This window comes from Acipenser ruthenus, chromosome 20 (assembly GCF_902713425.1).
Source record: "Acipenser ruthenus chromosome 20, fAciRut3.2 maternal haplotype, whole genome shotgun sequence".
NCBI lineage: Eukaryota > Metazoa > Chordata > Actinopteri > Acipenseriformes > Acipenseridae > Acipenser > Acipenser ruthenus.
Window position 1 is genome coordinate 23,035,518 of NC_081208.1, and position 14,575 is coordinate 23,050,092.

The 14,575-nt window shown below is 42.3% G+C and overlaps 1 protein-coding gene across 10 annotated transcripts in view; it reads right to left on the minus strand.

Annotated features, from left to right (window-relative positions):
* Window positions 1-3,377: 3,377 nt before the first annotated feature.
* LOC117425144 (genetic suppressor element 1-like) overlaps window positions 3,378-14,575 on the minus strand; it is a 239,632-nt gene continuing 228,434 nt past the window's right edge. For 9 of the 10 annotated variants that reach the window (XM_034041842.3, XM_034041849.3, XM_034041845.3 and 6 more), the window contains 12 exons: window positions 14,232-14,426; window positions 13,437-13,616; window positions 12,488-12,822; window positions 11,815-12,166; window positions 9,844-10,427; window positions 8,608-8,720; window positions 7,623-7,890; window positions 7,103-7,216; window positions 6,377-6,766; window positions 5,998-6,282; window positions 5,206-5,309; window positions 3,378-4,475 (listed from right to left, as the gene is read on the minus strand). In XM_034041842.3, coding sequence (XP_033897733.3) covers window positions 4,338-4,475; window positions 5,206-5,309; window positions 5,998-6,282; window positions 6,377-6,766; window positions 7,103-7,216; window positions 7,623-7,890; window positions 8,608-8,720; window positions 9,844-10,427; window positions 11,815-12,166; window positions 12,488-12,822; window positions 13,437-13,616; window positions 14,232-14,426 — 3,058 coding nt within the window. In that variant the 3' untranslated portion in view covers window positions 3,378-4,337. The remainder of the gene's footprint in view (window positions 4,476-5,205; window positions 5,310-5,997; window positions 6,283-6,376; window positions 6,767-7,102; window positions 7,217-7,622; window positions 7,891-8,607; window positions 8,721-9,843; window positions 10,428-11,814; window positions 12,167-12,487; window positions 12,823-13,436; window positions 13,617-14,231; window positions 14,427-14,575) is intronic. The other variant, XM_034041843.3, reaches the window with a different exon arrangement.

A 14,575-nucleotide genomic window follows, 5' to 3' on the forward strand; every position in this document is an offset into this window, starting at 1 on the left:
AAATACTACATTCAACAAAGAATATATTACATTACAATTTAATTCAAACCAGTACACTTAAAAACTATTTTTTTTCACAGCGTCTAAACTGGCCCCATTAAATGTATGTGTGTGGTTTTTTTTGGGGGGGGGCTTGACCTTCCTTCTTCCTCACATAAGGGGATGGGGAGGGTAACTGCCATAACAAGCAAAAGTACCATTATATAGACAAATCAAACTTTGATTTTCATAAATATTTCATTGTGTATTTCTATACATTAAGAGAAATTGCTTTTAAAGATACCATGCGATTAATTGCCATGACTGAATCTCAAGTCTTTATAGAAAGCCGTGATTACACTTGTTAAAATTGTTCTTTGTCAATTAGGCTTGGAGTACAAAGGAAAATGCAATGGGGCTGCTGTCAAGTACTGCATTTACGGTCACATAATGGAAGCATGGGGTGTAAAATTGTTTCTGAGGCAGGTTCTTAGAATGCATTCTTAACATTAAACCACCATAGTTGCCAATCAGGAGCATTCCGTACATTAAAACCCATGGGAATAATGCGTTTTCCAAATGAACGAGATGTTCCTATACTTCAGTCTGCAGTCAATTGTAGAAGGTGGGGGAAGCAGGAGCTATTTTGTGGTTTGTCAGTAGGATCGCCATTAGAGTGAAGTGGTCCCTAATTAGTGTGGTGCTGTGACCATTTGTACAATTGTTTTTTTAAATACAATTTGGCATACAGATTCGCTACAATGCTTCTGAATTCCTTTTAAATGCAAGGCCTACATCTGAAACTTTTCAGAGGAGTGTGCATTAGCTTTCCGCTCCCAGTTTGTTCAATTGTTTGTGGCTGTAGCTTAAGTTAGGGCTTAAAAGGTTCACTTAATAGTAACAAAGAATAAACTCACCTGTTTGCATGTAGTGAGACAAACATTTTTTGCACCCCAGATATTATAATAATCTCTCATGTTCTTGTAGTACAGGCATTGCATCCTTAAACTAACCATTTAGAACCACGTCTAAAAAAACTATTTTACAACAAATGTGTGAAATTCCAAGAATAGTAGCAAAGGAACATACCCAAAACAGAAAAATCCTTTCTTTAACTTGAATTTGGTAAACCCCGCTAAGCTATGAATAATAAATATGTTCGGCATTTTCTCCAATCAGAAAGAGTATTTGCACACAAAAAAGCAATTTTCTATTTAATGAACATTAGCGCAAACAGTATGGTGCTGAAGGATCCTGTGTTAAAACACACAAGCATGGTGGTTTCTGAGTAGGTATCAGCTGCACTTGTGCTCTGATCACAGAGGGCTAGTATCATTCTGTACAGGTATTTAACATTGAAAGCCTGCAGTCAGCAAGTGTGGAGCTGCCTTATTAAAAAATGATACTGAAAGTAGAAAAACCTAGGGCTTGCTGGAGTAAGCACAGAAAACTGCTGAATGAGTCCAGTGGTTATTTGGCACTGCATACCTCTACTTTATTTTAGCAGGATCATAGAGGCCTTCTGACACCAGGGTGGAGTGTCAGGATACTACATGATCAGAAACATCATCTGTTCTCAGACCTGGAGAAAAAATACTTTTTATCTTGTTCATGTCTAAAGCTGTAAAATTAAGATTGTACAAGATTCATATTTTTTAGTTGCCAGTTTTGAAAAGTGCAAGGGGATGAGTTTACCCAGACATTTACCTCTGGGGGTTACTGAGTTAATTATTGAACTGGACCAAAAAGACACAGCATTATCAAAATGCAGTAGCACTCCATCGGTTTAAACTTATGGCCAATCTGTTTATTAAGGGCTCATTTTAATCACAACATTCTGAACCTGATGGTCGCTCTATCGTGTTACAGCATAGATCATTTATATCCATCACATAACACAATATGTTGGTGGTTTTGGCCCTTAATTGGAGACTGACAGGTCATGGGGCATGATTCAAATGTCTGAAAAGTCACAAATTAAGTATCAGTAAAAGGGTTGGTTGGATATTGATTTTTATTTGTATTTATTTTATTTTTTTTAAATTACCTTGCACCCACACAGACACATCCATGCTTCCAGTATGTAGGAGATGTAAACCTGTGTTTAGACATGACCTACACTGATAGCTTAAGGGCAGTCTCACAACATTCTTGAACTGCCCGGAATGATTTAAAGAAATAACCAACAATGGCACCACACAAAGGAAGGAGTGCTAATTTAAGAGTGCAAATGTATACTCTGTGTGTGTGCGCACGCTATTGCTTCTGATGGCTTCTAAAAAGAACTGCAATGAAGTGTCTAAAAATAATCCACTGTTTCAAGTGCTGTGGAAATATTATTCAACACAGATTAAAAAAATGCTAGATATTGACTACAACTTTTGGAACCGATGAGCTTTTTGTTAGAAAATGTGCAAATCAGGTGGCTGCTGGGGTTTTGTTTACTGTGTTTTCATAGAAACATTTGACATATAAAATATATTAGCAAACTTTAATAGGCACCCCAGTTTCTACACAGCAGTCCTAACCAGAGTGTGTAGGCTGGGCCCTTCTCACCAATGGAATATTAAATGCCTGTAATGTCACTGAGCTGTCCATGCAGCAGGCAGCATGCCTAATAAATATCAGCTTTCAAAATACTGCCCAGCATAAGCAGGCGACCCCTGAACTAACCTGGTTACCTCAACAACTCTCTTGAAACCATCACTGTGCTGCAGACCCATCACAGAACATGCGTTTGAAACATTTTGGTATACAGGCAGCAGTGTAAAACAAACAAACAAAAAAAAACACACAAAAAAACCTTGCCCTTTTCAGTTCGGATGCTGGGGGGGTTTAGTTAAGTCTGGTTTCCACATCTTGACTATGTATGAACTGTATTGGTAATGAAGGGTTAAAAGGTGCTCTGTTGTCTGTTTTCAGTGGAAGTGATCATTGATCAGTGATTCATCAGTACATTAATTAACTCTTTCAACACTAACTGGACAGAAAGATAACCCTTAGGTTAACTAATTAGTTGCTGTTTTGAGTCCTAAGATATGTATACAGGTCTGGAGTGTTGAAAGAGTTAACTGTATTTGTGCTGCTGCAGTGCTGGTAGAACAGCGCAGTACCAGATAGCAAAGCTGTTTCCCAGTACCGGTAGTTCACATGCTCTAGCGCTTTGGTTTAGATGGGAACAGACTCATGCAATCCTAATATTCTCTTGCATGGCTTTGTGGAAGCAAGGTATTTGTAGAGATGTCAACTCTTCTGGATTTGTTGAATCGTACAAGGGGCTTGTTTGGTTTACTCCTTCAAATGTATTAAATGGCGGGAGGAAGAAAGGAAGGCCAGAATGCATGTCTTTAACAATAATCTTTGACTGGTGCGACACAGACAGAGGCGAGAGCTCATGCACCAGAAAAAAAAGATTGTTTTCTTTTTGAAACACTTCACAATTTTTTATCCTGACCAGCAGCAGTACAAACACTAAAAGCATTTTTTTTTGTGTTGCCAAAAAGCTAACATATTTAAAAATGGCAGGCTTTTTTTTTTTTAATTTTTTTTTTTTTTTTTTAATATCAATAATTAAAGTAATAAAAACATACAAAATTATTTTAATATTATGTACATTACAAGGTTGAAGCACCTCTTTTTTTCTTTTAATTCCAACATTTCTATTTTGTAATAAAACATTGCCTGTCTTGACAATTTCTTTATTTTTATTTTTTTTTAATCCTTCCAAAATGCGCATTTATTCCTTCTGAAACTGAAAAGGGTGTTGCTTGTAACACAGTAAATCAAGGTTATTCTTCAGTTGCTTCTTAAGTGCATTTCCAGTGGAAAGCCCATTTGGAGAAGATGAAAGTCTCAAGTATTCTAGTATTATATTAATTTACCAGAGAGAAGATAGGGGTGGTTATCGTGACGTGTTTGCAAGTAGATCCATTTCCTTTACTTTGTTGCATTGTTCCAAGTTTGAATCCTCTAGAACCAAATCCATCTAGGTCTCTTTCTACTGGGATACTATGGCAACCTAAAAAAGGAGGACGTACTTGTATCCAATAGCGTGCTGGCTCAAAGTCACGTGACACAGGGTGAGCGTTGATACATTTGGATGCAAGCATTTTGAGAAGGTGGTTTCACAGAGAGATTCGATTTTATTTTATTTTTTTAACTGTAGTATTTCCTGTTACTAAAGGTGTGTTCAGATCTGCCGGTTAATACATGGTTGTGGAGTGTCTTTCTCATGCATGGCACATTCACGGGTTGTTTTTAGCTTCAGTCCTTCTCTGTGGAAATGTTCTTTTTTAAATAATCCAGGTAATAAAATAGACTCTCTTTTGCTACTGTGGGGTCCCGGGGTAGGAGGGATGTCACCTGGGCGGGTACCCCTTGAAGTATCCCCTTGACCAGTGCATCTGTGGTTGTGCGAGGCACTTTCGTAAGTGGTCCAGTTCAGCCTGAAGCTTCTCCCTTTCAGAGGCCAGCTTTTGTTTCTGGGACATAAGCTCCTGGTAATCAATGAGGCAAAAATATTTAAAATAAAAGAGGAGGTTAAAAAACACACTCATTAAGATATACTTTTGTCAATTGTAATGTCAAACACACTGAAGCATTATCACTGTATAATCTTTCACAAAATGCACCCTTGTAATAATATCCATACTATGTAATTTACAACCAACTCTCCTGGCAGCTGGCAATAATAAAAAAAAAAAAAAAAAAATACAAAATGGGAACATTTCAGATTCTAGCAATAAAAATAGAAAGCGTGTGAAAACTGTTTTTATCTCTTTTTAGTTTAGTTTACTTCATCAGATCTCTGATGGGTTCACAGCGCTCTACAAAGCAAACCAGTCATCTCTTATTTCACATGTACCATATACCATTTATAATATGATAGAGATTGTGGTGTATTAAAAGGGTTTCAGAGACATTATAACAGCTAAAGGCTGTAGGTTGATCTAAAACCAGGAGCGTCTTCTGATGCACCTTTTCACAATGCACAACATAAAACAAATCTACAGCTGCATGAATAAATCCTGTGTGATCAGAACACGTGGTATTGAAGTAAATACCACTTCATTATTCTCAATACTGTGTGTGTGTAGGAGACAGCTGAGCTCGATAATCCCATGTTGGATTTAGGCGAGATCCTAATTATCATTTTGCCCTGCGATGGAATCAGTGTTGGGCCTGCTTCATTTGCAGGAGTGCTGTTGAGGCAGACAGTGAACTCACCCCCATGCTGTGCGAGAGCTGCTCTGCAGTTAGACTGAGATTGTAGTGATGAGCCTCCAGCCTCCTGCACTGGCTCTGCAGCACCTGCCGCTCGATACTGTGCTCTGGGAAAGAGAAGAAACACAAGACAATGAGAGCCTGTGAGCCTGTGGAAAACACCCTCACTCATTACCATGATCAGCAGAGATGTCTGCAGCACTACAGGCAGTCCTGAGTCCTCCCATGGCTTTCAGCAGCAGGGTGGATAAGCCATCCAGGAACTGTTTTTCTTGTTTTAAACTCAAAGTGAAGCTGTTAATTTCTGTATTTCTAGAAACCCATTTTCACACAAGTATGTGCTATATATTGCAGCATTTATTTATTTATTTATTTTAATTCTGTCCAGCCTACATCAGCTAGTCCACTGTCTGATTGTGATTGGTTTACACTCCAAGTCCCAAACAAATCTACAGACAGCAGCTTGGAGCAATAAATGTGTATGTATTGTCTGCTAGCAATGAAGCGCAGAGGCGCATCCAAACCAAAGACGCCGTTGGCTACATCATTTATACAATTCTAGTTATCGTGTCCGCCACTTGAGGCTTGCTGTGGAATTTTCCTGTTTTGCAACATGCAGAGAAAGTCTTCAAGCTCAGTAAAATCGGCAACTGGGCTTTCAACTGCAAAAAGTATTTAAAACAAAAATAAATAAAAAAGAAATCAACCCGGTGTAAAACATTCATTTTTGAGGATAATACAGTACTTTAAATTCCTTATCACAATGTATCTGAGCTCCAATTTATTACAGCTTACCATCAATGTATTCCTGGTAAGCCTCGAAGATGGCTTCGATTCCCTGCCATTTTGGTCGAGGAGCTTCTTCGCCCTCCTCCTCCTCCTCCTCCTCTTCGGTCTCCTCTTCCTCCTCGGACTCTTCCTCCTGCACCACAGTTAACTCTTTCCGTGCCGCAATGGTGTTGTGCTGTCCGTTGTGCTGCGGATGGGGTGCCCTGACAGAAGACTGCAGCTCAGGAATGTTGTAATGGACCAAAGAGTCCAGCTTGTGATTTGGCTCGGATATCTGACCTGCTGCAGATCCTACAAAAAAAAAAGAAGAAAAAACTTGATAAGAAAAAGGTGTTGGGTTCTGCTTCAACAGAAAGTGTGCTGTGGCTCTGTACAGGCCACTTACCTTTATGTTTCTGCAGGGCCTTTTGTGTGGACTGCAGCACTGACTCGTGGAACTGGTGGGCAAACTCTTCTGCTGTGAAGCTCTCCCAGGGCTTAATCCTGCCGTTCTGGCTCTGGGAAGCCTCCTTGGGTGCATTCTGGGCCCGGATGCTGTTCAGGAGGCTGGTGTTCTTCTTCACAGAGTGGCCCTCGCCCAGCCTGGCCTTATCTCCACCAGGGAAGGTAGGTACTGCTGCTGCCACTTCCTTTGGTCTGGGAACTTCGGACGGTCGGAGCTGCTCTTGCTTGCTAGTGTCCATGGCTTTCTGGGCGTCGGGAAGGGAGGGAGTGCTTGGTCTGGCGCTGGGCGGCATCTCCGAGTCTGAGAGCGGGTGAAATGTCGTCTGGTCCACTGAAAGACATGACACCCTTGTAAATTTTTAGCTTGTAAATGCAAAATTATTATTATTTGTTTTATAAACTATTCTATTGTCTAGCCATACTAAACCCACGTGTAATTTTTAATTTGTAGGATTTTCTGGATCGTTTTGAGCCCGAATATTAATTTGCTATCTGGTAAAGCTTTTGCAGTCAGTTTGGAGGGACATCGGTTCAGTTTTAGAATGAGATGGTTTGATAATGTAATTTCATAAGGTTTAGAGAGTTGACCCTTAGGATGATACTGCTGGCTGTAGAGACAAACAAACTCAGAAGCCAGGTCGATTCCCCATCCGAAATGTTGGCTCACCAGTGGGAGGAGCTGCAGGGCTCTTACAGAGGGGGCGAGGGGAGTGCTTGATAGAATCCAGAGTCACACTCTTCTGTTTTATTGCTTGCAGCAGCTCCACCACTTTTTCATTGTCTGCATGAGAGAAAAATGAGTTTTAGCCTTATGCTAAAGATACATGTCTGTCATGTTTTTTTTACATAAAAAATAATAAAATAGTACCATAATTTGTAACTTACAAATCAAGCTTTAATATTTAAAAGCACTGCACAACTGTTCAATACCAAATGGATGAAGTAAAATGGTCTTATTAATTAGAGTAACTTATCTTAAGATGGGTTAATTTTCTTATTTGCTGGTTAGAAGGAGGGAGCCTGCTGTTTATGTAGCCCTGCAGAAATGACTGATCTGGTTTCTAGTGAATTCGCACATACAACCACAAATATCTGAGTAACATCTTAGATCTTTCAGCGATTGACACTTTTTATAGATTTACCTCAGACTAAGAAATAAATTGATACTTAAGAAGAGCCAAACCTACCTTTTCTCTGGTGGGTGTTAATGTGCGACAGGCTGAACATGGTGAGGAATCTCTTCTTCTCCTCGAGCTCCGCGCTGCAGTTCATCTGGTCGGCGGTGTAGCGCGTGCTGAGAGGAGGAGGAGGAGGGGTCTGCCGCTTGTTCTGAACGGCCGGGGGGGAGGGGCTTCGTTCCCTCAGCATCCTCCTCCTCTTCCGCCTCTTCTGCTCCAGCAGCTCCTCCTTGTGCGAGCGAGTCGTCAGACCAAACACCTGCAAGAAGCCAGTCTTCTACAAGGAGGGAGAGTAGGAAAAAAAATACACATTCAGAGCAGGAACTGTAATGTGCACTCCAGTGAAGAACTGGATGAAGTTACTTTTTGTGTTTGGTGGTTATAGCTCAAGGAGTTAAAAGCAGCATGGCCTTAGCGGTTAAAGCTGGGGGACTAAGAGGCCATTTCTATTCTAATGATTAAAGTTCGAGGCAGCGTGGCCAGTTAGTTGGAACTGAAGTAAATATTGGGAACTTGTATGAGCTTTTCTACTCAAAATATTACACAAAAACACAAATTGCTCCATTTTATATTGAAATAAAATAAAACCGTTAACACAATTACTTAAAACATGTGCCTCCGTTATCCTTTACCAGTTCTTTCACATAAATAGTGCAGACCTTGACAAATGTGGCCCACTGAGTTTATATTTTAGCTCAGCCACTCAGGGGCATATACTACTGCTCATGCCATCTATTAAAAAAAGCTAAAAGCTGGACCCCTAATGGAAACAGGCCTGAAAACATAGTAAATGGTACAAATGTGATTCTTTCTTTCAGCACTTTAGGGGTCTAAACTATAGGGAAGAGAATCCTGGGGCCAGGGGCAGCAATGGCAGTCTCTAACTGCAGCTACCCATTCCATACATATCTGCCAGTGTATGGCACATTGTATCATTATTGTACTTTAGCAGCATTTGAAAAAAATAAACAAGAACATAAGTATGAGTAAATACCTCAGAGGATTCGTCGAGCTTGAGTGGCGGCTGCTCGGCGACTCGTTGAAGGTGAGCTCGCACCTCCTCCTCATCGCTTTCATCATAGGAGTCATCCAAGTCGTAGTAATAGCCTAATTAGAGAAAACAAAGCATTGCTGGGGCAGGGAAGTGACAGGCAACCCGCGAGAAACACAAGCTGCTCGCCATGCTGTGTCGGCAACAAAGCACATCAACTGCACTTCCATCCTGTCAGCAGCTGTCTTAATTAGCCAGCAAATAAAACTTTTAAGCAGGGAAGCGAGAAGAAAAAAAAGTAACATTAATTTCTGAAGCGTCAGCTTGGTGGTTACTGCACTGTGGCTTGCTGTAGGCGAGGTAGCAGGTTCATGTACAGGCATAATGCATGGGGAGGCCTTAAATGCAGTCAGCCATGCCGTGAACTGGCAGCGTGGAAAGAGGGTAAAATAAGGCAGGTGGAAGTGACACACAGCGAGAACTCTCGCAGGGAAGCTAAACTAAATCAGAAAAGCTGAGACTTTGCTTGGTTTCTTGTTAAATAAGCAAAGACCTGCTTAACACTTATTATAATCACATTTCCTGTCGGTTTTTCTTTACCGCATAATCTAACGTATGAATGTGCAAGCTGGTCATACACAACGCAACATATAGCAGCCAATATATATATATATAATATATAATATATATATAATTTCACATGCTGCTTTATACAGACTTAGGACAGGAGACACTTCTGTTGTTGATGCTGAATCACTGTGACCCTATAAGACCTGACAATGTTTTCATATGAATCGGCTACAAGGAACCGGACGAGCATTCATGGGCCCAATGGCCTCTTCATGTTTGTAAATTCTCATGGTTTTGACAGATTCAGAATTCTACTAAACAATTTTTTTGAATAAATGGTTAACTTTTGCCATATGCTGTGTGTGCCAGCACTTCATATGTTGTAAAAAATCTGTTTAGGTAATACATTGTATGTTACTAAGGGATTTAAGACACTGAATTAGCAGAGGTTTATTAGTGTCAAAAGTTTAACATCACATTATAATAACCCAGAGATCCCCGCAGAGGATATAAGCAAATGTTGGTTCCATAAAAACAGGTCACAATAACCTACAACCAGAGCATACAGAATAGCATCTCATAGCAAAGGCCTATGCACAGCTTCACCAAAGGTTCCTATAGCTTTCAGTAGCCTGCAGTACTGAATAAAGATGCATGCTATCCTCTCACCTTTCTCCCTGGCCTCTCTCCTCCTCTTTTCCTCCAGGTCTAGCTTGCTGACCAGCCTGCGTTGCTGCTGCAGGAACTCATCGTAGACCAGCATGGGGTCAGGGCCTCGTGGCGCCCCCTGGTGGTTCCTGTAAGGAGAGGAGCTGGCCTTACGTGAGGCACTAAGCTCGTTGTACTGGCTGGGCAGCGACAGGGACGCCCTCTGCTGGTTCAGGATGGTCTGTGTGGATTTCTCCAGCTCTGCTAAGAAGGTGCCATAGGAATGCCCCCCCTGCTCATGGGCACCTGGCCCCCGGACAGGCTGGTACTTCTCCGCCATCTCCTTCCTCTTGGCGCTCTCGTCTAGCTTCTCAGAGCTGTAGAGCCTCTCCCCCTTCACCAGGGACAGGGCCTGCCGGGCATGCTCATAGTGACCAGGGTGCAGGGGCTCGTGGGCCCGACGGGGCTCAGGGTTGCTGTCGACGAAGGAGGCAGGATTCCACAGCGTGGTGGAGGGAGGGGGGTGCTGGGGTTTGGGGGAGATGAGAGGCGGTGGGGCCCCCAGATGGTGAAGGTGTTCCCGCATCATTGATTCATGGACAGGTCTGATAAAAAAAAAAAAAAAAAAAAAAATGAATACAATAGTAAAATATTCAGTTAAAAAAAAAAAAAAAATAGGCTGAAATGCTGTTAACTAGTTTGTTTGACTGTTAGTATTACTTAATATATGTACAACTTTAACATACTGGAAACAGAATAAAGAATTTAAAAAAATAAACTGAAAATAACTTTAAAGCTTCATAGTTAAATCAACTAAACCAATTAATTAAACAGCTATCCGCCTCCCAAGCAGATTATGTTAATCACAGCTCTCTGCCCTGCTCGTATCTTTTTACGCAGTCCCCCAGTACAGAGCCATGGAACAATATAATTATCAATCAGGATTACCAACAGGGGGGGGGGGGGGGCGGCAGGGATGGGTGTCTACTTTACATCCGAGGCACAAGCCTGGTATTATAGTATTTAAGATTGACCTCAATAATGCTATAGCAGCTGGGCCAAAAGTAGATATTACAAAAAACCTGGAATACAAGCTGCTGAGGATGAAGGGAGAATTAGACACTGTGTGGCTGACCCACACCTAAACCTGCATCAAGTGCTAAACCCCCAGATGAAAAAAACAAGCCGGTCTCATCAACACAGAGGGCTTAATAACCCAACCGAAAGCAAGTGCCAATCAACAAATATCAAAAGTAATAGGAAGATATTTTGACGCCGCCCCCCCGATGACAAATTACAGTTTTGTTTTAGTTTTTTAAATGCAGTATATAATTAAGCGCCTTATTTCCATATCTATTTTAAATGTTCTCCTCTTGACAAAACAAAAAGCCAAAAAGGCTTCAACGGGGCCGACTGGATAAACGCGCAGTAAATATCGTCTCGTGCTTTCAGCTGTTAGGAATTAGTTTGCTGAAAAGGCTACAGCTGTCATATTAGTGAGATGTTCTTACAACACATCCAGGACGGCATAGTTCTAGGGGGATCACATTGAAAGTGCTTAACTACATATTCTACAACAAGACCTTGTTGGCAGGGTATATATACGACCAGAGGGACAAAGCACTTACTTTGTCACTACTGTTGTCTGAGAAAGCCTGGGAAATACTTGCAGCATGCATGACTCAAAGCTCCCATTCTATAAATCTACTGGTCTTAAAACCTATTGATCAATATAACTTTTTTTTCTTCACTTTTTGCAACAGTCATTCAAATTCCTGTTCATAAAGCCTGCTATATAGTGTAATCCAGTTTCAGTTCAGTTTTTTGTTTCCAACCAGGAACTAAATATTTGTCTAGAGTCTTTTCACATCATCAGACTGCAATACAAATGTAAAAAGGACACGCTGAAACAAAACACTTGGCTATTAGTTGAGGACCAAGGTTAAAACCCACTGAATCTGTATCCATACTAATCCATCGATAAGCCCTTACCGGTGGCCGTCGCTCCACGGGTCCCCCTCGGGTGGTCTCCCGATGTCTAGGTGCTGCTCCAGGACCTGCTGGCGGAACTCGGACACCTGGAACTGGCGGTCCTCCTTCTCCTGCCGCATCTTCCTCTGCCTGGCCAGCCACTTCTCCTCCTCGTTGGTGCGTTGCAGGAGCAAGGCCGTTGCCAGGGCTCCCGCGGGAGCACTTACCAGTCCTGGTACCCCGGCGTGTGGCAGAAAGCCACTGTGGCTGGAGATGAGGCTGGGCACGGAGAGGTGGGACGAAGGGACGGGTGCCGGGTGGAGACCTGGCTGCACTGGCTTGGGTGCAGGCAGTGCATGTTCCTTGGCTTTATCTTTGAAAGAAATTAAAAAAGAGAGATGTTAGTCCCACAGCACTAATATATATCTGCCAATCACTTATCTAAAGCTTTCGATTCTGGGGTTAATAGGTCTTTAAAAGTGCCTAAAGAAAGCAGGTATGCTTCAGGAAATGTGTTGTGTGCTAGGCATGACAGTGAGCATTCATTTTACTAGTTAAGCTTGTTAAATAAAATTACTTTCCGTGGAGTAACTGCACCAAAGGCTATTTCAATGGTTTTTAAAAGTTACAGCAATGCAACACAGGAAGCGATTAGCTACAAGGAAGCAACAGTAATTCACATGGCAGGTCTCACCGGGCCGGTTTGGCGTCAGTCTTTCCGCTGGTTTGGCTCGGTCCTCGGCTGGCTGGCCCCGAAGGGAGTGCAGCTCAGCCAGGTAGTGGTTCTCAAGGGCTTTGGAGGCCTGCAGCTCCTTCTCCCGTGCCCGCTCCTTCTCCCTCTCACGCTCCCTCTCTCTCTCCCTCTCCTTCTCCCGCTCTCTCTCCAGCTCCTTCTCTCTCTCCCTCTCACGCTCTCGCTCTCTCTCCTTCTCCCGCTCCACCTCTCGCTCTCTCTCCTTCTCCCGCTCCCTCTCCCGTTCTCTCTCACGCTCCCTCTCACGCTGCCGCAGCTCATCCTCCATCTGGAGCCTAGAAAAAAAGCACAATGTTACTGCATGCAGAACGAGAGCTTTGTGGAAACTTTCTACCTCTAGCTGTGGGATGATTTACTTGCCATTCTGTGGATTTATCAAGTGTAATATAATCCCAATGAGGTGTCTCACGTGGTTTTGTAAATATTCATAGATATTTAGTCTTATAAATTATTACCTTATAAGCCCATGCTGATAGCTCTATATGTGCTTCAGCATAACAAAAATCATGGGAATTTCTTAAATACAAAAGAGCTTAAGCATGCCACGGATAACCTGCAAACTGTACAGGCACATCCCTGGCTCAAACAGTGGCATAGTGAATTCAAAAGCGGGAGCTTGTGCCTGTTGAAACCGTCTTTTGGGGGAATGGAAACAAACAGAACCGTCATCAAGGTCTGCGTTATGATAAGATTCAGCGGACAGAAGGTATGGAGGAACGTGGAAAAACAGACACCAAGAAGGAATTCAATTTCAGCTGAAGATTTAAACTATAACTGTGTTAAAGATTTTTAGTCCTCAGTCCACAATCAAATTATCCACACAACAAATGTCATGTGCTGTTATAAAGGGAATGGTGCTGTAGGCGTACAGAATGAGAGGGAGGGGTACCTCTCAGAGATGCGCTCGGACTGCAGTGCAGACAGGGAGGAGTGGGACAGTTCTCCAGGGTATCTCACTCCAGGCAGGTGCATGTGGACCGCTGAGGGGTGCATGGGGGGCATGGAGCTTGGCGCCGGCATTGGGTAGAAGGGAGACCTCAGGGCTGACAGGCAGAATGAGTCGTCCATCCTGCAGAAAGAGGAGCGTCAATTTTATCCCATTTTAATTGGTCGAGGAATACTGTATACAGTACGAAGCCATGTTGTTTGTTGCACAAGGATTGCATTATACCTCTGTGAGTAATTTCTGTAATATATACAAAGGCAGTAAAGAACTCCAATGGCACAGAGTTCTATTAGTACCATTAACAGTGATGATGAGTGGAGCACTGCTGGAGTACTGCTGATATTATTGGGGTCATCCACATTAGTCTACAGCAAATAATGGGTCTCAGACTGAGCTGACAACAAGCACAGTAATTGCTTCTAATTTTTTCTCTAGAGAGGCCTAGTTCAGATGATTTTAATGATCATGCAGACAACAGCTACTGCATCACCCCCCCTCCCCCCGACTAAAAATATATCCTCTGGTCCTCTGGTAAAAAGGTAATTCATCCTGAAAATGTTCATTCTGAGGCACAATGTGGTCAGAATCTTCCAGTGTGAGTTATTAATTATGCATCAAGTGCCACAAATGCTCATGTCATTTTTCTGCACGTGTGAATATTTTATCTGCAGTACAACATTTAGCTCTCCTCTATATGACAGAATGAGGATATAAAAATAAGTCTATTAAGAGCTGTACCTATATGCAGAGAAGGGTGGGTGGGCGAGATAGCTGGGGTGGTAGTAGGCAGCAGCAGTGGCAGGATCCAAGCCCAGGGGTGGCATCGATGACATCCTGAGGTCCTCAGGTGTGGGGTAGGGTCTGAATCCGCGGAGGTAATCCTCGGGAACGCTAGCAGGGGGGACCACATGATGCACCTGCCGAGGGAGGCTACTGGGGGAAAAGATACCAGAAAATAGGTGAACTGGGTTATTTACAATACAATGTTCAAAAATTTAACGTTTTATCTACAAGATCATCTAAATAGCATCTCCAAGTATTAAACTTGTGCTCCTGTTTTTAAAAAGACTTGCAGGCACCTT